This window comes from Oncorhynchus kisutch, linkage group LG17 (assembly GCF_002021735.2).
Source record: "Oncorhynchus kisutch isolate 150728-3 linkage group LG17, Okis_V2, whole genome shotgun sequence".
In the NCBI taxonomy this organism is placed as follows: Eukaryota; Metazoa; Chordata; class Actinopteri; order Salmoniformes; family Salmonidae; genus Oncorhynchus; species Oncorhynchus kisutch.
Genome location: NC_034190.2, coordinates 6,001,365 through 6,026,523, shown reverse-complemented (window position 1 = coordinate 6,026,523; position 25,159 = coordinate 6,001,365). Strand labels below are relative to the sequence as shown.

General features: G+C 43.3%; 1 protein-coding gene across 1 annotated transcript; it reads left to right on the top strand.

Annotated features, from left to right (window-relative positions):
• Positions 1–4,495: 4,495 nt before the first annotated feature.
• On the top strand, positions 4,496–8,064 carry LOC109885715 (gap junction beta-3 protein-like). The gene is made up of 2 exons (XM_020477528.2): positions 4,496–4,627; positions 7,151–8,064. The coding sequence occupies exon 2, from the start codon at positions 7,244–7,246 to the stop codon at positions 8,030–8,032; it is 789 nt and encodes a 262-aa protein (XP_020333117.2). The 5' UTR covers positions 4,496–4,627; positions 7,151–7,243; the 3' UTR covers positions 8,033–8,064.
• The last annotated feature ends 17,095 nt before the right edge of the window (positions 8,065–25,159 follow it).

Below are 25,159 nucleotides of genomic sequence, written 5' to 3'. Positions count from 1 at the left end.
TTCGAGTTTTGCAGGTTTTTGTTCAAGCCCAGGACGAATACATGATCAGATGCATCTAATCAAGGCGTTGATGATTAGTTGATCAGTTGTGTGTTAGTACTGGTCTGGAACAAAAGCTAATAGAAAGCCTACGGAAAGTTTGTCACTACACACCATTCTGTCATATCTGTGAAACCATTCTGTCATATCTGTGAAACCATTCTGTCATATCTGTGAAACCATTCTGTCATATCTGTGAGACCATTCTGTCATATCTGTGAGACCATTCTGTCATGTCTGTAACACCATTCTGTCATGTCTATGATACCATTCTGTCTTATCCTTAACACCATTATGTCATGTCTGTAACACCATTCTGTCATATCTGTGACACCATTCTGTCATGTCCGTGACACCATTCTGTCATGTCTGTAACATCATTCTGTCACGTCCTTGACACCATTCTGTCACGTCCTTGACACCATTCTGCCTTGTCCTTGACACCATTCTATCATGTCTGTGGGATCATTCTGTCACGTCCTTGACACCATTCTGTCTTGTCCTTGACACCATTCTCTCATGTCTGTGACACCATTCTGTCACGTCCTTGACACCATTCTGTCATGTCTGTGACACCATTCTGTCACCTCCTTGACCCCATTCTGTCATGTCTGTGACACCATTCTGTCATGTCTGTGACACCATTCTGTCATGTCTGTGACACCATTCTGCCATATCTGTGACACCATTCTGTCATGTCTGTGACACCATTCTGCCATATCTGTGACACCATTCTGCCATGTCTGTGACACCATTCTGCCATATCTGTGACACCATTCTGTCATGTCTGTGACACCATTCTGCCATATCTGTGACACCATTCTGCCATATCTGTGACACCATTCTGTCATGTTTGTGACACCATTCTGCCATATCTGTGACACCATTCTGCCATGTCTGTGACACCATTCTGCCATATCTGTGACACCATTCTGTCATGTCTGTGACACCATTCTGCCATATCTGTGACACCATTCTGTCACGTCCTTGACACCATTCTGTCATGTCTGTGACACCGTTCTGTCACCTCCTTGACCCCATTCTGTCATGTCTGTGACACCATTCTGTCATGTCTGTGACACCATTCTGTCACGTCCTTGACACCATTCTGTCATGTCTGTGACACCATTCTGTCATGTCTGTGACACCATTCTGCCATATCTGTGACACCATTCTGCCATGTCTGTGACACCATTCTGTCACGTCCTTGACACCATTCTGTCATGTCTGTAACACCATTCTGTCACGTCTGTGACACCATTCTGTCATGTCCGTGACACCATTCTGTCATGTCCGTGACACCATTCTGTCATGTCTGTAACACCATTCTGTCATGTCTGTGACACCATTCTGTCATGTCTGTGACACCATTCTGCCATATCTGTGACACCATTCTGTCATGTCTGTGACACCATTCTGCCATATCTGTGACACCATTCTGCCATGTCTGTGACACCATTCTGTCATATCTGTGACACCATTCTGCCATGTCTGTGACACCATTCTGTCACGTCCTTGACACCATTCTGTCATGTCTGTAACACCATTCTGTCATGTCTGTGACACCATTCTGTCATGTCCGTGACACCATTCTGTCATGTCTGTAACATCATTCTGTCACGTCCTTGACACCATTCTGTCACGTCCTTGACACCATTCTGCCTTGTCCTTGACACCATTCTATCATGTCTGTGGCATCATTCTGTCACGTCCTTGACACCATTCTGTCTTGTCCTTGACACCATTCTCTCATGTCTGTGACACCATTCTGTCACGTCCTTGACACCATTCTGTCATGTCTGTGACACCATTCTGTCACGTCCTTGAACCCATTCTGTCATGTCTGTGACACCATTCTGTCATGTCTGTGACACCATTCCGTCACGTCCTTGACACCATTCTGTCATGTCTGTGACACCATTCTGTCATGTCTGTGACACCATTCTGCCATATCTGTGACACCATTCTGTCATGTCTGTGACACCATTCTGTCACGTCCTTGACACCATTCTGCCATATCTGTGACACCATTCTGCCATGTCTGTGACACCATTCTGCCATATCTGTGTCAAAGGCACATGTACTGTTTAGACTATAAAAGATACATTTCAAGGTGTCTGATATGACTTTGTTTGCAAAGTTAGAGATGATCTTATCTGTTATTTGGACTGGGGACATGTGTACTGGGACAGGTGACCTAGGGACAGGTGGTATGGGGACAGGTGGACTGGGGACAGCTGGACTGGGGACAGGTGGCCTGGGACAGGTACCCTGGGGACAGGTGGGTTGGGGACAGGTAAACTGGGACAGGCGGGCTGGGACAGGTAGACTGGGGACAGGTGGACTGAGACAGGTGGACTGGGGACAGGTGGACTGGGACAACTGTCTCTAACTCTGAATGATCAGCTATGAAAAGCCAACTAACATGTACTCCTGAGGTGCTGACCTGTTGCTGACCTGTTGCACTCTCTATAACCACGGTGATTATTATTATCTGACCCTGCTGGTCATCTATGAACGTTTGAACATCTTGGCCATGTTCTGTTATAATCTCCACCCGGCACAGCCAGAAGAGGACTGCCCACCCCTCAGAGCCTGGTTACTCTCTAGGTTTCTTCCTAGGTTTAGGCCTTTCTAGGGAGTTTTTCCTAGCCACCGTGCTTCTACACCTGCATTGCTTGCTGGTTGGGGTTTTAGGCTGGGTTTCTGTACAGCACTTTGAGATATCAGCTGATGTAAAAGGGCTTTATAAATACATTTGATTGATTGATTTGTAGTCTTCAGTTATTGATATGCTCTTTGATACCATGTGTAATATAATTTCAAGCATAAAGATTGTTCTAATTTGAAATAAAACATTTTAATATGACCTATGAACTATTTTTGTGTGTCTTCTATAAATATACATGTTTTTTTTAACTTTCATTTTCAGCTAAAATATCATAATGATTTTCAACTTATGTAATTTGGACATGGGATATATTGGGCACAATAAAATAAAAAAAAGTCAATCAGATTGGATCCAAAGCCTCTTATTCATTCCAGCAACCATTTATAGTCCCTTTTACAGTACACACTGTATGCTCCCACCACAGGAGGTGAAACAGTGCTCCGTTAGGTGTTGAATTGAGTAGTACACTTTCAACGCTTTCCACAATGTCATTCATTGGATCACATATTTTATTAAACAATCTCACAGACAATGATCATACGTGATGTATAAGCTTTGAATTAAGTTTGTTGAAGAGCCCCTCTAAAAAAACGGCACGTGGATCTTAATGTAACATATTTCCACACCACTGGGCACGTGGCATGCAGCTTGCAAACACCTGCAATGAAAGAGAACCACAAAATGACACACCTTGATAACGAAATTAATTAAATAATAGTTTAATGTACAGGTTGGCAGCATTAGAATGGAAGTGGTCAGTAAGCGGGGGGGGTGATAGACTGTACTATCTAGATTGTATGACCACTCCTAAGTGATTTGGCCAGTGCACGAAGTCTTCCCAGTCCGTGAAGTCTGCCCAGTCCGTGAAGTCTGCCCAGTCCGTGCAGTCTGCCTAGTCCATGAAGTCTGCCAAGTCCATGAAGTCTGCCAAGTCCATGAAGTCTGCCCAGTCCGTGCAGTCTGTCCAGTCCGTGCAGTCTGTCCAGTCCATGAAGTCTGCCCAGTCCGTGCAGTCTGCCCAGTCCATGAAGTCTGCCCAGTCCGTGAAGTCTGCCCAGTCCGTGAAGTCTGCCCAGTCCGTGAAGTCTGCCCAGTTCGTGCAGTCTGCCCAGTCTATGAAGTCTGCCCAGTACGTAAAGTCTGCCCAGTCCATGAAGTTTGCCCAGTCCATGACACCTTCCATGCTGAATTAACTGTCTAGTCAGTCTAGATAAGAGCCTGCTGAATGAACTGTCTAGTCAGTCTACATAAGAGACGTCTTTGTCTGCTGAATGAGTCAAATGTAAATGTACAAGTGTACATTGCTGAATGGGCATGAACGCTGCTTTGGGAGGCTGACTGTACCTACAAGGCAGATTTGTTTGAGTATCAATTAAAAAAACGATATAATAGAATAATATGAATCATCATAAGGGGTCACCCTATCATCATAAGGGTCACCCTATCAGTTCTCTGCGGGACTGGAGTGCCCTGTGTCTACATCCTGGTACCTCCGTACCATGGCTCCAGCTGTCCTGGCATTTAAAGGATCAGCTTTCCTGTTTGGAATCACGTTTATCTCGAAATCTGTGTCAGGGCCGGATACAGGAGGGCGTCTAGGCAGACGTAGGGTGATACCAAAACCATACTCACCTGTGTGTGTGGGGGACACTTAGTCACCATGACAACTCCGATGTTGATAGTGCATTTGATTTGAATAGGGTATTGCATCACTAACTGGCTAGTGACAAAGAGCCGAACTGATTCCAAAGCTTGCAGACCACACCTCCAGATTGTGGTTTAAACCACAACGTCCAGGCATAGACCGGCCCTTGTTAAGCCCCGGCGTTCTATAGTCAAATCAGACTGAAGTTGGAACAGAGAGAGACGGCCGAGGCTAAGATGGACGGAACATCAGCTCAGTGATCTGAAACAACTGTAAGTAGGGCTATTAAATCAATAAGTAATATTGATACGAGTCACTTTCTTTTGTGTTTGAAGGATTTTAACCTGTCAAATGCCTCTAAAGGATTTGTGTTTTCAACAACAAACAAATGATCGTTGACCTGTTTTTTTGCGAATATCATTCCATGTTGTTTCCACTTCAAAACCACAACAATCAATGTGATGACGTTATGTCAACGATGAAAACGGATTGGGATTTGCAAAAAAAAAAAAGTGATCAACATGAAAGCGTTTAGTCTTTTTTTTCACACAACTTTGAACCTAAATCCAATGACATACTGACATTTTTTGGGGTTGATTTTAACTCAACCAAATGTAAATCAAAACTAGGTGTTGAACTGACGTCTATGCCCAAGATGTTCTATTTTTTTAAATATTTTAAATATTTTTTTATTTCACCTTTATTTAACCAGGTAGGCTAGTTGAGAACACCTTTATTTAACCAGGTAGGCTAGTTGAGAACACCTTTATTTAACCAGGTAGGCTAGTTGAGAACACCTTTATTTAACCAGGTAGGCTAGTTGAGAACACCTTTATTTAACCAGGTAGGCTAGTTGAGAACACCTTTATTTAACCAGGTAGGCTAGTTGAGAACACCTTTATTTAACCAGGTAGGCCAGTTGAGAACAAGTTCTCATTTGCAACTGCGACCTGGCCAAGATAAAACATAGCAGTGTGAGCAGACAACAAAGAGTTACACATGGAGTAAACGATTAACAAGTCAATAACACAGTAGAAAACAAAGGGGGAGTCTATATACAATGTGTGCAAAAGGCATGAGGAGGTAGGCAAATAATTACAATTTTGCAGATTAACACTGGAGTGATGAATGATCAGATGGTCATGTACAGGTAGAGATATTGGTGTGCAAAAGAGCAGAAAAGTAAATAAATAAAAACAGTATGGGGATGAGGTAGGTGAAAAAGGGTGGGCTATTTACCGATAGACTATGTACAGCTGCAGCGATCGGTTAGCTGCTCAGATAGCTGATGTTTGAAGTTGGTGAGGGAGATAAAAGTCTCCAACTTCAGCGATTTTTGCAATTCGTTCCAGTCACAGGCAGCAGAGTACTGGAACGAAAGGCGGCCAAATGAGGTGTTGGCTTTAGGGATGATCAGTGAGATACACCTGCTGGAGCGCGTGCTACGGATGGGTGTTGCCATCGTGACCAGTGAGCTGAGATAAGGCGGAGCTTTACCTAGCATGGACTTGTAGATGACCTGGAGCCAGTGGGTCTGGCGACGAATATGTAGCGAGGGCCAGCCGACTAGAGCATACAAGTCGCAGTGGTGGGTGGTATAAGGTGCTTTAGTGACAAAACGGATGGCACTGTGATAGACTGCATCCAGTTTGCTGAGTAGAGTGTTGGAAGCCATTTTGTAGATGACATCGCCGAAGTCGAGGATCGGTAGGATAGGATAGTTTGATATGAGTCTGGAAGGAGAGTTTGCAGTCTAGCCAGACACCTAGGTACTTATAGACGTCCACATATTCTAGGTCGGAACCATCCAGGGTGGTGATGCTAGTCGGGCATGCGGGTGCAGGCAGCGACCAGTTGAAAAGCATGCATTTGGTTTTACTAGCGTTTAAGAGCAGTTGGAGGCCACGGAAGGAGTGTTGTATGGCATTGAAGCTTGTTTGGAGGTTAGATAGCACAGTGTCCAAAGACGGGACGAAAGTATATAGAATGGTGTCGTCTGCGTAGAGGTGGATCAGGGAATCGCCCGCAGCAAGAGCAACATCATTGATATACACAGAGAAAAGAGTCGGCCCGAGAATTGAACCCTGTGGCACCCCCATAGAGACTGCCAGAGGACCAGACAGCATGCCCTCCGATTTGACACACTGAACTCTGTCTGCAAAGTAATTGGTGAACCAGGCAAGGCAGTCATCCGAAAAACCGAGGCTCCTGAGTCTGCCGATAAGAATATGGTGATTGACAGAGTCGAAAGCCTTGGCAAGGTCGATGAAGAGCAACATCATTGAAATCCTGGTAACAACAAAGTGTGATTTTGTTTAGACTCTTAATGGAAAGAGTGTTTTGATAAAGCAGCCGTTTCTTTAAAAAATAAATAAATAAATAAGTAAATAAATAAATAAATAAACTGCCTTTAAGAAAAAACAGCTTCAGAAGATGGAGAGAGAGAGAGACACAGGGGGATTTGGATGAAAAGCTTGATCAGAGTCTAAATAAAAGGCTGTGAACAGATCTTTTAAAAGAAAACGACTTTTAGCGCCCAGAAGAAATGTATTTCTATGTGACATTGAAGAGTTGTATTATATGTTGTTCAGCCTTTTCACGCTTAGAACTTTATTTAGAAAGCATTTCTACCTATGTAGCCATCCAGTAGGGCAGGCAATGGCGATGCCAGTGTTATAGGTCAGGATCTTCATTTTAGGTAGTTCCCTTTCCCTGAAATGGCGCATGGACTGGCTCAATCCATACCATGGTCGTTCACACACTTATTAATTAATCGCCTTCTCTTCGTCCCCCAGCTTTCCGTTAAAAGTCCGAAGACAGAAGCTCCTCCACGCATCTGTTGGCGAAAGTTCAAAGGTGAAAGAAGGGCATCCCACTCCAATCTCACCATGGACTGGAAGACGTTAGAGGCCCTGCTTAGCGGGGTCAATAAGTATTCCACTGTATTTGGCCGCATCTGGCTCTCCGTGGTCTTCGTGTTTCGAGTCATGGTCTTCGTCGTGGCCGCAGAACGCGTCTGGATTGACGACCAGAAAGACTTTGACTGCAACACCCGCCAACCCGGCTGCGCCAACGCCTGTTACGACCACTTCTTCCCTGTCTCTCACACCCGGCTCTGGGCACTTCAGCTCATCTTCATCACCTGTCCCTCTTTCATGGTCGTGTTGCACGTGGCGTACCGCGAGGAACGCGAGCGCAAGTACCGCATCACGCACGGCGAGAACGCCCGTCTCTACGACAACACAGGACAGAAGCACGGAGGACTCTGGTGGACGTATCTCCTCAGCCTCTTCTTCAAGACGGCCATCGAGGTGGCGTTCCTCTACCTCCTGCATCTCATCTACAACAACTTTGACCTGCCGCGACGCGTCATGTGCGACCTCTGGCCTTGTCCTAACCAGGTGGATTGCTACAACAGCCGACCCACAGAGAAGAGGGTGTTTACCTACTTCATGGTAGGGGCGTCGGCTGTGTGTATAGTGCTCAACGTGTGTGAGATCTTTTACCTGATAGCCATCCGTGTGCTGAGGATCAGTCATCGGGGAGGCCTCCATGCCTCCCCCAAGAAGAGGTGCTCTGAGCCGGACTGGAATGGGTGTCAGACACCGGAGGCAGACTACCAGAAGGGCAACGAGGCTGACTTCACCATGGAGAAGAAGAGTCAATCTATCTTTTAAGTCAGACATTAAACTTTTTACAATCAAAGCTGTATTTGATGGAAATCTTTATTGACTAAAATGTTGTGAACTGAATTTGACTTTATGATCAATGTATTTTTTTTGTTGCCAAATTCATTGTAATTTAAATGTAATCGTTTTATCAGAATATTTTTAATTACGGCCAGTGGGTCTGTACACTCCTCGCCAGGGTGTTGAAAAAAACAACTTGCTCTGTCAGATCTGCCTTTTATACCAAAGAGAAACCGTCCCCTGAGCCCCAGTTTTTAAGACCATTTAATCCAAGATCAAAATGGTCCTATGTTGTGTTAAATTCTGCTCCCATTTAAGATGTGGTCCCTCATTGTTTTTGGGATGAAAACTAATGCTGAGCGATAAGTGCTTTTTAAGGTTGGTTCTTTTTATTACGAAATAAAGCTTTTCAATGTAAATTCTAAAGCAAAACAATTGAGATAAATAAATATACAAACAAACACATAAAAACCCATTGAAAATATTCCCTTGTCTCTCTGTCAGGTTCACATTGGGTAGAAATCAATAGGAAATTACTACAAAATAATAGAATATTTCAAATTTCAAATTTTTAGTTGTTTGTTTGTTTGTATATTTATTTATTTATTATTTTTCATTCCATAAAGTCATCATCTCATCTCTGCTCAAGCAGAAGCAGTCTGCCAGCCAAACCTAACGTTATATACACTACATGACCAAAAGTATGTGGACACCTGTTTATCCAACATCTCATTCCAGAATCATGGGCATTATTATGGAGTTGGTCCCTCCTTTGCTGTAATAACAGCCTCCACTCTTCTGGGAAGGCTTTCCACTAGATGTTGGAACATTGCTGCTATAACAGCCTCCACTCTTCTGGGAAGGCTTTCCACTAGATGTTGGAACATTGCTGCTATAACAGCCTCCACTCTTCTGGGAAGGCTTTCCACTAGATGTTGGAACATTGCTGCTATAACAGCCTCCACTCTTCTGGGAAGGCTTTCCACTAGATGTTGGAACATTGCTGCTATAACAGCCTCCACTCTTCTGGGAAGGCTTTCCACTAGATGTTGGAACATTGCTGCTATAACAGCCTCCACTCTTCTGGGAAGGTTTTCCACTAGATGTTGGAACATTGCTGCTATAACAGCCTCCACTCTTCTGGGAAGGCTTTCCACTAGATGTTGGAACATTGCTGCTATAACAGCCTCCACTCTTCTGGGAAGGTTTTCCACTAGATGTTGGAACATTGCTGCTATAACAGCCTCCACTCTTCTGGGAACACTGACATGTTGGTTAATCACTACGAGAAATGTAACATACATCACGTGTTACATTTGAGTGAAATATTTCTCTAGAATGAGGTGGAATCAGGCTTGAGCCAACACAGGATCATCTTGATTAAATGTTGGGACCTGTAGTTTTAAAATATTTATTTTGACCCTCTTTATATTATCAATAGACAATTTGCCTTTGGTTTAACCTTTTAGAGTTTCATATTTTATTTAGTTATTTGTTTAGTTCTAGTATGCTGAAATAGGCCAAAAGGCAGATATTTACAGTTTGCAACAATTGTTTACACACACGTTTGCTGAATCTTTGGGCCATTTTCCCAAAACGCTAAACACACTCTACAAACTCATAGCAAAAACAAACACTACATTCAAAACTGTTTTAGCTCTTTCCAAAATGTTTTCTTTGAATCAAAATGACACACGTCATATGAATGGATCTGTCTACCAAACCCCACACTGATCAACACAAAATACTACTATGAATATCCCAGCAGTAGGTTTATGTGATCAACACAAAACACTACTATGAATATCCCAGCAGTAGGTTTATGATGTGATCAACACAAACACTACTATGAATATCCCAGCAGTAGGTTTATGATGTGATCAACACAAACACTACTATGAATATCCCAGCAGTAGGTTTATGATGTGATCAACACAAACACTACTATGAATATCCCAGCAGTAGGTTTATGATGTGATCAACACAAAACACTACTATGAATATCCCAGCAGTAGGTTTATGTGATCAACACAAAACACCACTATGAATATCCCAGCAGTAGGTTTATGTGATCAACACAAACACTACTATGAATATCCCAGCAGTAGGTTTATGTGATCAACACAAACACTACTATGAATATCCCAGCAGTAGGTTTATGATGTGATCAACACAAACACTACTATGAATATCCCAGCAGTAGGTTTATGATGTGATCAACACAAACCACTATGAATATCCCAGCAGTAGGTTTATGATGTGATCAACACAAACACTACTATGAATATCCCAGCAGTAGGTTTATGATGTGATCAACACAAACACTACTATGAATATCCCAGCAGTAGGTTTATGATGTGATCAACACAAACACTACTATGAATATCCCAGCAGTAGGTTTATGTGATCAACACAAAACACCACTATGAATATCCCAGCAGTAGGTTTATGTGATCAACACGAACACTACTATGAATATCCCAGCAGTAGGTTTATGTGATCAACACAAAACACCACTATGAATATCCCAGCAGTAGGTTTATGTGATCAACACAAAACACCACTATGAATATCCCAGCAGTAGGTTTATGTGATCAACACAAAACACCACTATGAATATCCCAGCAGTAGGTTTATGTGATCAACACAAACACTACTATGAATATCCCAGCAGTAGGTTTATGATGTGTTCAACACAAAACAATATGAATATCCCAGCAGTAGGTTTATGTGATCAACACAAACACTACTATGAATATCCCAGCAGTAGGTTTATGATGTGATCAACACAAACACTACTATGAATATCCCAGCAGTAGGTTTATGATGTGATCAACACAAACCACTATGAATATCCCAGCAGTAGGTTTATGATGTGATCAACACAAACACTACTATGAATATCCCAGCAGTAGGTTTATGATGTGATCAACACAAACACTACTATGAATATCCCAGCAGTAGGTTTATGATGTGATCAACACAAACACTACTATGAATATCCCAGCAGTAGGTTTATGATGTGATCAACACAAACACTACTATGAATATCCCAGCAGTAGGTGTATGCCTTTTGTCAGTGTGACACTGTAGCCGGTTGTAAAATATTGTTACAGTAATGTATACCTACTCAAATATACATAAATAAACACACAAATGCAATACAGTAACAAAAACATTGTCATTTATTTCCAAAATGCAGTATTTTTGAACACTTGTGTTTTGTTTGTAACACTTTCCAAACCCAACAGGAGAAAACCAGGAAAAACATTCAGGAAGATAAACAGTTTTCTGTACAACAATAAAACATGAAAGTAGCTCATTCCTTCAAAACTCTAAACACAAACAACACATGCAAAATGTAACAAAGACATTAGGCTGCATCCTGCTTTCTATTTTGGTCTGGCCACATCACCTCATCTACATCACAAGCCATGTTCTCCCTGGCTAAACAGCACCTCATCTACATCACAAGCCATGTTCTCCCTGGCTAAACAGCAGGGAAAGAATCTTCTGGAGTGACGGATCCAGCCGCCGAAAGCCCCCACAGCAACTTCACCACATCCATCCTCCAATGCCTGGAGGAGAGGCATGCGTGTGAGGGGATTGGCGGTCATACACCTTCCGTTGCCATGCCGACAAAAACTCTTCAATTGTGTTTAGGAATGGGGAATATGGTGGGAGGTATAGAACAATACATTGTGGGTGATCGATGCACCAGTTGTGGACCAGAGCAGCCCGGTGGAAACTCGTGTTGTCCCAGATAACAACATACCTGGTCTGCTCTGGTCCACCCCTCTGCTCGGCTGGAATGAGGATGCCATGTAGTGTGTCCAGGAATGTGATGAGAAGGACGGTGTTGTAGGGACCAAGGTTGGCATGGTGATGGAGGACGCTTTGCTGGCTAACGACTGCACACATGGTGATATTCCCTCCAAGCTGTCCAGGGACATTCACAATGGCACAATAATGTTCTGTCCCCGTCCCGTTCTTTTGGCTCGGTTCAAGCCAGACTCATCAATGTAAATATAAACATGCTGAATTGCAACGGCATCCAGCTCCAAGACTCTCTGAAACAGACAAGACAATATGTGACATAGACCCAGAGCAGTCAATATGGTGAGGCACAATACACTGGATTACAGCACTGTCATGTGTCTATACAGTGATGATATGATAGTAAATTCACAGTTTAGTACTTACTTGCACATATTCATAGCGCTGTTCTGTAACCCTCTCTGAGTTTCGCTCAAATGGCTCCCTGTAGACCTGTTTCATGCGGATTCGGTTGTGCTGTAACACATGGTCCAATGTAGACAAGCCCACCTGGTGAATGTTATTGAATATTGTGTTGTCTGCAATTATGTGGTTCAGGATTTCTTGTAGTCTAATGGTATTGTTTGCCACCACCATGTTCACACTAGCCGGTCTCCTGTTCTGGTGTGAACAGCTGGAGTCTTCCACCATGGCCTGGTCATCTCTAAGTTCTGCAGAAGATGCACAAATATGATATGATTGGTTACAGTAAGCTAAAGTAATCTATTTTCTTTCAATATGAAATGACATTGTAACATTGGCCAACAATCACTGAGTAACAAAGGGCTACTGATATGTCAGACTACAGTACATACATAAAGATCATAGTGTATCTACTGATATGTCAGACTACAGTACACAGTACATAAAGATCATAGTGTATCTATTGATATGTCAGACTACAGTACACAGTACATAAAGATCATAGTGTATCTATTGATATGTCAGACTACAGTAGTGAGAGTAAGAGGAGGAAGAGGAAGAACAATCCGAAATTCCTTTTTGATACTGTCGCAAAGCTAACTAAAAAGCAGCATTCCCCAAGAGAGGATGACTTTCACTTTAGCAGTGATAAATTCATGAACTTCTTTGAGGAAAAGATTATGATTATTAGAAAGCAAATTACGGACTCCTCTTTAAACCTGCGTATTCCTCCAAACCTCAGTTGTCCTGAGTCTGCACAACTCTGCCAGGACCTAGGATCAAGAGAGACGCTCAAGTGTTTTAGTACTATATCTCTTGACACAATGATGAAAATAATCATGGCCTCTAAACCTTCAAGCTGCATACTGGACCCTATTCCAACTAAACTACTGAAAGAGCTGCTTCCTGTGCTTGGCCCTCCTATGTTGAACATAATAAACGGCTCTCTATCCACTGGATGTGTACCAAACTCACTAAAAGTGGCAGTAATAAAGCCTCTCTTGAAAAAGCCAAACCTTGACCCAGAAAATATAAAAAACTATCGGCCTATATCGAATCTTCCATTCCTCTCAAAAATTTTAGAGAAGGCTGTTGCGCAGCAATTCACTGCCTTCCTGAAGACAAACAATGTATACAAAATGCTTCAGTCTGGTTTTAGACCCCATCATAGCACTGAGACGGCACTTGTGAAGGTGGTAAATTACATTTTAATGGCATCGGACCGAGGCTCTGCATCTGTCCTCGTGCTCCTAGACCTTAGTGCTGCTTTTGATACCATCGATCACCACATTCTTTTGGAGAGATTGGAAACCCAAATTGGTCTACACGGACATGTTCTGGCCTGGTTTAGATCTTATCTGTCGGAAAGATATCAGTTTGTCTCTGTGAATGGTTTGTCCTCTGACAAATCAACTGTAAATTTCGGGGTTCCTCAAGGTTCCGTTTTAGGACCACTATTGTTTTCACTATATATTTTACCTCTTGGGGATGTTATTCGAAAACATATTGTAAACTTTCACTGCTATGCGGATGACACACAGCTGTACATTTCAATGAAACATGGTGAAGCCCCAAAATTGCCCTTGCTAGACGCATGTGTTTCAGAAATAAGGAAGTGGATGGCTGCAAACTTTCTACTATTAAACTCGGACAAAACAGAGATGCTTGTTCTAGGTCCCAAGAAACAAAGAGATCTTCTGTTGAATCTGACAATTAATCTTAATGGTTGTACAGTCGTCTCAAATAAAACTGTGAAGGACCTCGGCGTTACTCTGGACCCTGATCTCTCTTTTGAAGAACATATCAAGACCATTTCGAGGACAGCTTTTTTCCATCTACGTAACATTGCAAAAATCAGAAACTTTCTGTCCAAAAATGATGCAGAACAATTAATCCATGCTTTTGTCACTTCTAGGTTAGACTACTGCAATGCTCTATTTTCCGGCTACCCGGATAAAGCACTAAATAAACTTCAGTTAGTGCTAAATACGGCTGCTAGAATCCTGACTAGAACCAAAAAATTTGATCATATTACTCCAGTGCTAGCCTCTCTACACTGGCTTCCTGTCAAAGCAAGGGCTGATTTCAAGGTTTTACTGCTAACCTACAAAGCATTACATGGGCTTGCTCCTACCTATCTCTCTGATTTGGTCCTGCCGTACATACCTACACGTACGCTACGGTCACAAGACGCAGGCCTCCTAATTGTCCCTAGAATTTCTAAGCAAACAGCTGGAGGCAGGGCTTTCTCCTATAGAGCTCCATTTTTATGGAACGGTCTGCCTACCCATGTCAGAGACGCAAACTCGGTCTCAACCTTTAAGTCTTTACTGAAGACTCATCTCTTCAGTGGGTCATATGATTGAGTGTAGTCTGGCCCAGGAGTGGGAAGGTGAACGGAAAGGCTCTGGAGCAACGAACCGCCCTTGCTGTCTCTGCCTGGCCGGTTCCCCTCTTTCCACTGGGATTCTCTGCCTCTAACCCTATTACAGGGGCTGAGTCACTGGCTTGCTGGGGCTCTCTCATGCCGTCCCTGGAGGGGTGCATCACCTGAGTGGGTTGATTCACTGTTGTTGTGGTCATCCTGTCTGGGTTGGCGCCCCCCCCCTTGGTTTGTGCCGTGGCGGAGATCTTTGTGGGCTATACTCAGCCTTGTCTCAGGATGGTAAGTTGGTGGTTGAAGATATCCCTCTAGTGGTGTGGGGGCTGTGCTTTGGCAAAGTGGGTTGGGTTATATCCTTCCTGTTTGGCCCTGTCTGGGGGTGTCCTCGGATGGGGCCACAGTGTCTCCTGACCCCTCCTGTCTCAGCCTCCAGTATTTATGCTGCAGTAGTTTATGTGTCGGGGGGCTGGGGTCAGTTTGTTATATCTGGAGTACTTCTCCTGTCCTATTCGGTGTCCTGTGTGAATCTAAGTGTGCGTTCTCTAATTCTCTCCTTCTCTCTTTCTTTCTCTCTCTCGGAGGACCTGAGCCCTAGGACCATGCCCCAGGACTACCTGACATGATGACTCCTTGCTGTCCCCAGTCCACCTGGCCATGCTGCTGTTCCAGTTTCAACTGACCTGAGCCCTAGGACCATGCCCCAGGACTAGCTGACATGATGACTCCTTGCTGTCCCCAGTCCACCTGGCCATGCTGCTGTTCCAGTTTCAACTTCCACCTGACTGTGCTGCTGCTCCAGTTTCAACTGTTCTGCCTTATTATTATTCGACCATGCTGGTCATTTATGAACATTTGAACATCTTGGCCATGTTCTGTTATAATCTCCACCCGGCACAGCCAGAAGAGGACTGGCCACCCCACATAGCCTGGTTCCTCTCTAGGTTTCTTCCTAGGTATTGGCCTTTCTAGGGAGTTTTTCCTAGCCACTGTGCTTCTACACCTGCATTGCTTGCTGTTTGGGGTTTTAGGCTGGGTTTCTGTACAGCACTTTGAGATATCAGCTGATGTACGAAGGGCTATATAAATAAATTTGATTTGATTTGATTTGATACTACTGGGCCAATCAGCTACCGATACCGAAACAGTTCAGAGATACTACTGGGCCAATCAGCTACCAATACAGAACAGTTCAGAGATACTACTGGGCCAATCAGCTACCAATACAGAACAGTTCAGAGATAATACTGGGCCAATCAGCTACCAATACAGAACAGTTCAGAGATAATACTGGGCCAATCAGCTACCAATACAGAACAGTTCAGAGATACTACGGGGCCAATCAGCTACCAATACAGAACAGTTCAGAGATACTACGGGGCCAATCAGCTACCAATACAGAACAGTTCAGAGATACTACTGGGCCAATCAGCTACCAATACAGAACAGTTCAGAGATACTACTGGGCCAATCAGCTACCGATACAGAACAGTTCAGAGATAATACTGGGCCAATCAGCTACCAATACAGAACAGTTCAGAGATACTACTGGGCCAATCAGCTACCAATACAGAACAGTTCAGAGATACTACTGGGCCAATCAGATACCAATACAGAACAGTTCAGAGATACTACTGGGCCAATCAGCTACCAATACAGAACAGTTCAGAGATACTACTGGGCCAATCAGCTACCAATACAGAACAGTTCAGAGATACTACTGGGCCAATCAGATACCGATACCGAAACAGTTCAGAGATACTACTGGGCCAATCAGCTACCAATACAGAACAGTTCAGAGATACTACTGGGCCAATCAGCGACCAATACAGAACAGTTCAGAGATAATACTGGGCCAATCAGCTACCAATACAGAACAGTTCAGAGATAATACTGGGCCAATCAGCTACCAATACAGAACAGTTCAGAGATACTACTGGGCCAATCAGCTACCAATACAGAACAGTTCAGAGATACTACTGGGCCAATCAGCTACCAATACAGAACAGTTCAGAGATACTACTGGGCCAATCAGCTACCAATACAGAACAGTTCAGAGATGATACTGGGCCAATCAGCTACCGATACAGAACAGTTCAGAGATACTACTGGGCCAATCAGCTACCAATACAGAACAGTTCAGAGATACTACTGGGCCAATCAGCTACCGATACAGAACAGTTCAGAGATAATACTGGATACAAAGTCAAAGGATTCTCACCCGGTGAATGGATTTATCTTGTGATTCTCACCCGGTGAATGGATTATCTTGTGATTCTCACCCCGGTGAATGGACTTATCTTGTGATTCTGACCCGGTGAATGGACTTATCTTGTGATTCTCACCCGGTGAATGGACTTATCTTGTGATTCTCACCCGGTGAATGGACTTATCTTGTGATTCTCACCTGGTGAATGGACTTATCTTGTGATTCTCACCCGGTGAATGGACGTATCTTGTGATTCTCACCTGGTGAATGGACTTATCTTGTGATTCTCACCCGGTGAATGGACTTATCTTGTGATTCTCACCTGGTGAATGGACTTATCTTGTGATTCTCACCCGGTGAATGGACTTATCTTGTGATTCTCACCTGGTGAATGGACTTATCTTGTGATTCTCACCCGGTGAATGGACGTATCTTGTGATTCTCACCTGGTGAATGGACTTATCTTGTGATTCTCACCCGGTGAATGGACTTATCTTGTGATTCTCACCCGGTGAATGGACTTATCTTGTGATTCTCACCTGGTGAATGGACTTATCTTGTGATTCTCACCCGGTGAATGGACTTATCTTGTGATTCTCACCCGGTGAATGGACTTATCTTGTGATTCTCACCCGGTGAATGGACTTATCTTGTGATTCTCACCCGGTGAATGGACTTATCTTGTGATTCTCACCCGGTGAATGGACTTATCTTGTGATTCTCACCCGGTGAATGGACTTATCTTGTGATTCTCACCCGGTGAATGGACTTATCTTGTGATTCTCACCCGGTGAATGGACTTATCTTGTGATTCTCACCCGGTGAATGGACTTATCTTGTGATTCTCACCCGGTGAATGGACTTATCTTGTGATTCTCACCCCGGTGAATGGACTTATCTTGTGATTCTGACCCGGTGAATGGACTTATCTTGTGATTCTGACCCGGTGAATGGACTTATCTTGTGATTCTCACCCGGTGAATGGATTATCTTGTGATTCTCACCCCGGTGAATGGACTTATCTTGTGATTCTCACCCCGGTGAATGGACTTATCTTGTGATTCTGACCCGGTGAATGGACTTATCTTGTGATTCTCACCCGGTGAATGGACTTATCTTGTGATTCTCACCCGGTGAATGGACGTATCTTGTGATTCTCACCCGGTGAATGGACTTATCTTGTGATTCTGACCCGGGGAATGGACTTATCTTGTGATTCTCACCCGGTGAATGGACTTATCTTGTGATTCTCACCCGTGAATGGACTTATCTTGTGATTCTCACCCGGTGAATGGACTTCTCTTGTGATTCTGACCCGGTGAATGGACTTGATTGATTGCACAAATAGCACATGAACATATATTTCAGTAGCGAACTCACCAGCAGTCTGCTCTTCTTGTTATAACACAGGATGATGGCCAGTATTTCCTTCAACACCCTACAGATACACATTGCAGATGGATTCCTACAACACCACCCTACAGATACACATTACAGCTGGATTCCTACAACAACACCCTACAGATACACATTCCAGATGGATTCCTACAACATCCTACAGAAATGGGTACTCTCTCACCACTAGTCCCAGGGTCCTACATTAGATATCAGTCTCACCACTAGTCCAGTAGTGAGTGCCACTACATTAGATTAGATGGTGCAGGCCCATGCGTTCAGGCTGATGTGTCGCCGCACAGACCCCTTTGGATTAGCGCCCCCATCAGGAAGTTAGCGTGTCCTACAAGCACCTTACTCAGACCCATCTTCATCAGGGCCTTGGGCTGCTCCAGACTGGCACAGCACACACCTGGAGAGAGAGCAAGAGAGGGGAGACAGAGGGGAAAGAGAGAGAGAGAGAGAGAGATAGAAAGTGCGGGGGAGAGAAATAGCGAGAGAGGGAGAGAGAACGAGAGGGAGGGAGAACGAGAGGGAGAGAGAACAATAGGGAGGGAGAAAGAGGGAGAGAGAAAGAAGGAGAGAGAAAGAGATTCAGGAGAAAGAAAGAGGGAGAGAGAAAGAGAGGGAGAGAAAGAGAGGGAGAGAGAAAGACAGGGAGAGAAAGAGAGGGAGAGAGAAAGAGAGGGAGAGAGAAAGAGATTCAGGAGAGAGAGGATAAACATCACAAGGAGAAAGAAAGAGAAGAGAGACCTTGTCATCAAGCGTTCAGGGTCTATTTACTTGTTATCTGCACCACACCAGTCCCAGGGTTGAAACCACAGTGGAGATGTCACCGGCATTAATAGTGATTACCTGTTAAACATGACCTACACATCTCTAGAACAATCTCTGGTTCTCTCCAAACACAGCCTCACTACAGTACGTGGGCTCCGGAATGGCACAGCGGTCTATGGCACTGTATCTCAGTGCAAGACGCGTCACTACAGTCCCTGGTTTGAATCCAGGCTGTATCACATCCGGCTGTGATTGGGAGTCCCATAGGCAGCGTGTAATTGGCCCAGCATCATCCAGGTTTGGCTGTATAGTTGAAGTCGGAAGTTTACATACACCTTAGCCAAATACATTTAAACTCAGTTTTACACAATCCCTGACATTTATTCCTCGTAAGAATTCCCTGTGTTAGGTCAGTTAGGATCACCACTTTATTTTAAGAATGTGAAATGTCTGAATAATAATAGAGAGAATGATTTATTTCAGCTTTTATTTCTTTCATCACATTCCCAGTGGGTCAGAAGTTTACATACACTCAATTAGTATTTGGTAGCATTGCCTTTAAATTGTTTAACTTGGGTCAAACATTTCGGGAAGCCTTCCACAAGCTTCCCACAATAAGTGAATTCCTCCTGACAGAGCTGGTGTAACTAAGTCAGGTTTGTAGGCCTCCTTGCTCGCACATGCTTTTTCAGTTCCGCCCACAGATTTTCTATGGGATTGAGGTCAGGGCTTTGGGATTACCACGCCAATACCTTGACTTTATTGTAATTATGGCCAAATAGTTCTATTTTTGTTTCATCAGACCACAGGACATTTTTCCAAAAAGTACAATCTTTGTCCCCATGTGCAGTTGCAAACCGTAGTCTGTCTTTTTTATGGCGGTTTTGGAGCAGTGGCTTCTTCCTTGCTGAGTGGCCTTTCAGGTTATGTCGATATAGGACTCATTTTACTGTGGATATAGATACTTTTGTACCCGTTTCCTCCAGCATCTTCACAAGGTCCTTTGCTGTTGTTCTGGGATTGATTTGTACTTTTCACACCAAAGTACGTTCATCTCTAAGAGACAGAATGCGTCTCCTTCCTGAGCGGTATGACGGCTACGTGGTCCCATGGTGTTTATACTTGCGTACTATTGTTTGTACAGATGAACATGGTACCTTTAGGCATTTGAAAATTCCTCCCAAGGATGACCCAGACTTGTGGAGGTCTACAAAAAAAATTCTGAGGTTTTGGCTGATTTCTTTTAATTTTCCCATGATTTCAAGCAAAGAGGCACTGCGTTTGAAGGTAGGCCTTGAAATACATCCACAGGTACACCTTCAATTGACTCAAATAATGTCAATTAGCCTATCAGAATTTTCTAAAGCCGTGACATAATTTTCTGGAAGTTTCCAAGCTGTTTAAAGGCACAGTCAGCTTAGTTTATGTCAACTTCTGACCCACTGGAATTGTGATACAGTGAATCATAAGTGAAATAATCTGTCTGTAATCAATTGTTGGAAAAAATGACTTGTGTCGTGCACAAAGTAGATGTCCTTACTGACTTGCCAAAACAATGTTTTTTTAATGATGGATCAAATTGGGGTCATGATAGGGGCAGCATCAAATGTTTTTTTGTATTATAATTATTGATTATTGATTGGTTGTATTAATAGAAGGGGGGGGGGCTATGGGACCCCTCCTCCTCTACATTTATAGGGTCCTAGACTACAGATTAACTATATATAAGGTTTTAGAATTGTTCCACAGACTTTTCTAAGTCTCTGCCTCTTATAAAGATTTGAGAAATCATTTCAAAGATAAACATAGAGCCCTGCAAGGGAGTAGAAGAGATTTTTAATTTTACCTTTATTTAACCAGGCAAGTCAGTTAAGAACACATTCTTATTTTCAATGACGGCCTAGGAAAAGTGGGTTAACTGCCTGTTCAGGGGCAGAATGACAGATTGTGTACCTTGTCAGCTCGGGGGTTTGAACTTGCAACCTTCCGGTTATTAGTCCAACGCTCTAACCACTAGGCTACGCTGCCGCCCCAGATAAGAGTCTAGCCAAACATACCTCTATAAATCAACTTGGGGGAGTGGACATTTGCTGCTGAAGCCTTAGAAAACACTGGAACTACTGTATTTCTTGCAAGTTTGTATAGCTGTGTATGCACGGGCTTGGTCTGATGAGTAGCAGGTAATGACGTATGCAGTGACATCACAGGGGGTTGACATGATAAAAGCAACTTGGACTTTTCCTTATTGGACAGAACTCATGAGAGACATCAGTTGTATGTGTGATGTTTGATCTTTGACTTCTGTCTACAGCTGTTTTTTAATTTAAATTATGATTTATAAGTGCATGTTTTGAGTGTTCCTTATTTGTTAAGTAAATAAAACAGAGCACAGAAAAACAGAACATTAACAAGATCTCCATTTGTGGAGTGGTTGAAAAAAAAAAATGAGTTTAAATGACTCCAATCTGTAACGGCTTTCTACTATCTCCTTCTCTGACGAAGAGGTGTAGCAAGGATCGGACCAAAATGCGGCGTGTAGATTACAATTCATGTTTAATTAATGAAAAAAAAACACACTAAACACAAACACTACCAAAACAATAAACGTAACGAAAACCGAAACAGCCTATACTTGTGTAAACTAACACAGAACAAGGACATCAGGACACTAAGGACAATCACCCACCAAACACTCAAAGAATATGGCTGCCTAAATATGGTTCCCAATCAGAGACAACGATAAACACCTGCCTCTGATTGAGAATCACTTCAGACAGCCATAGACTTAACTAGAACACCCCACTAAACTACAATCCCAATACCAACACACCACATACAAAAACCCCATGCCACACCCTGGCCTGCCCAAATAAATGAAGATAAACACAAAATACTTCGACCAGTACGTGACACAATCTAAGTGTATGTAAACTTCCGACTTCAAATGTAAATAAGAATTTGTTCTGAACTGACTTGCCTCGATAAAATAATTATTTATATATATTATATTTACTATTATATAGATCATTAAAAATACATCTGCATCAATGAGCTTCACATATGTGAAACAGACCAGGGTCCTATACTATTAATATTACTATTATACCATTTTAAATCATTTAAAATATTTAAGATGCTCTTGATTGAGCTTGCCGGTTGAAATGGACTAAAATGGCCAACTGGTCCACCAGGCAGGTTGAAGCAAACGTTCACAAGTAATTTCAAGTAGTAAATCAAGTCAGATGCTTTAAACTTTAAACTTTAAAAGGAACTACGTAAAAAAATCTCCCTCAGGGTTTTTCTGCAATCATGTTTTCCAGAGACTCGTAAATATCTGCTCAGAAAGATGATTGAAAGACGTCTGCAGGGAGAATGGGGTGTCAGTTACAGGAACACAGTACGTTTAGTTCAGTACAGTATAGCTCAGTCCTGTATGGTTCAGTATAGTTCAGTATAGTTCAGTCCAGTATGGTTCAGTATAGTTCAGTATAGTTCAGTCCAGTATAGTTCAGTATAGTTCAGTATAGTTCAGTCCAGTCCAGTATAGTATAGTTCAGTCCTGTATAGTTCAGTATAGTTCAGTCCAGTATAGTTCAGTATAGTTCAGTCCAGTATAGTTCAGCATAGTTCAGTCCAGTCCAGTACAGTATAGTTCAGTATAGTATAGTTCAGTCCAGTATAGTTCAGTATAGTATAGGTCAGTATAGTTCAGTATAGTTCAGTCCAGTATGGTTCAGTATAGTTCAGTATAGTTCAGTATAGTATAGTTCAGTCCAGTATGGTTCAGTATAGTTCAGCATAGTTCAGTCCAGTATGGTTCAGTATAGTTCAGTATAGTTCAGTCCAGTATAGTTCAGTATAGTATAGCACAGTGAATCATAAGTGAAATAATCTGTCTGTAATCAATTGTTGGAAAAAATTACTTGTGTCGTGCACAAAGTAGATGTCCTTACTGACTTGCAAGAGCTAGAGGTGACGGAGTGAGAGTAAGAGGAGGAAGAGGAAGGACAGTTGTCTCAGATGAGATCAGGGTAAGATCTCATCTACACTATGCTCGTTATGTATGTACTGTATATACAGTATATTACCAGTTCTCATGTCTGAATGTACGGATGATAGATACAACCGTGTAGCGGCTCAGGTTGGGCTGAACTCTCTGCCCAGCCTCTCTCATAGTCAATCCATGGTTGAGCAAATGGTCAACCAATGTGGCCCTGATCTCATCTGAGACAACTGTCCTTCCTCTTCCTCCTCTTACTCTCACTCCGTCACCTCTAGCTCTTGCTTCACCATTGACTTCCATTTCCCTCCAGAACAGGAGAGCTCATCTGTGGCCTTTTATATTGCTTAAAGCTCTGATTTCTAAGTGAACAATTCAGCAACTAGTGTTTACACCTGTGAGGAGTGGGTGTTGCCAATTGATGTACATCGCTTGGCATTGTGAATGGTGTTGCTTTCCAACGGGACTAAAGAGTTTTTAATTTTGAATGTGCTCAGACTGTCCGCAATAGACTGAGGGCTTGTAGGCCTGTTGTAAGGCAGGTCCTCACCAGACATCACTGGCAACAACGTCGCCTATGGGCACAAACCCACCATTGCTGGACCAGACAGGACTGGCAAAAAGTGCTCTTCACTGACGAGTCGTGGTTTTGTCTCACCAGGGGTGATGGTCGGATTCGCGTTTATCGTCGTAGGAATGAGCGTTACACCGAGGCCTGTACTCTGGAGAGGGATTGATTTGGAGGTGGATTTGGAGGTGGAGGGTCCTTCATGGTCTGGGTCGGTGTGTCACAGCATCATCGGACTGAGTTGTCATTGCAGGCAATCTCAACGCTGTACGTTAAAGGGAAGACATCCTCCTCCCTCATGTGGTACCCTTCCTGCAGGCTCATCCTGACATGACCCTCCAGCATGACAAAGCAGGAATTGTGCTTGTAATTTTGTAGACTTGGTTTAGGCATTTGGTACATGAGTTTCAGGTTTCGGTGATTGCGTTTCAAGTTCAAATTTTAATGTGTAAACAATTGGGAAAAACTGTATAATCTTGTTATTGAGGGATCTCTCCACTTGGTGGCGCCATAGCACCATCATATATATCCTTGTCTTAAGTGCCTTTTTATCAGATCAGTTCAACAACTTTAACTTAGTTTTTAACAGCGCTCAATGTTTGCAATTACGGCTCTAGTATTTTGTAATTTTGTTTCCCAAAGTACTAAGATAACTATTTACGGGGTAGGAGGGAGATAGATGCATGTGTGGTCGGGATGGACTGACACAAAAACCTATTCACGGGGTAGGAGGGAGATAGATGCATGTGTGGTCGGGATGGACCACACATGCATGTGTGTGGTTTGTTCTCTGTACAGAACCTGCATGGCTGGTGCCAGGCCACCACACCGACATCTTGGATCTTTCTCTGCACTTTGTCAGCCCACATGTGAACTGTTGTGTATCTGTAGTAGAAAGTCTTCTCTCTGTGAAGCTGGGACAATCCTGTCTTGATATGGCACAAGCCCGTCCTGCTCCGATAAATGTGCTCTCTCTCTCTCGCTGTGCGGTATCCCTGTAGTGAGTGGGGTAGCTGCTCCATTCTCTGAGGCCAGGCTGTTCTGTTGTACCCCGTGACCGTTTGGAGGTCTGCATCGTTGCCTTGTCACCTCTCTGATGTCACCCAGCCTGTGAGCAGACACTGGTCTGCTCTCCTCCACAGCTTCCCGCATACGCTTTGAATTCGTCTTCTGTGTCTGACATTGTTTTCTTTCATTGCGATTCTTGACAGTGTGTCAGTCACCACTAACTGCTTTCCCAGGAAACACTGCTTTCACATTGACACTCATGAGGCGCATACTGTCATGAGCAGTCTTTGGCACCTGAGTGGTGCTTTGTCCAGGTCGAACGTGTTGACCAATGGAACGAGTGGCTTATGATCTGTCATGAGCAGTCGCTGACACCTGAGTGGTACTGAACTACACTCTGCTGAACTATACTGTACTCTACCGTACTGAACTATACTCTGCTGAACTGTACTGTACTGAACTCTACTAAACTACAGAGTACTGTACTGTACTGTACTATACTCTACTCTACTGAACTATACGGTACTCTACTGTACTGA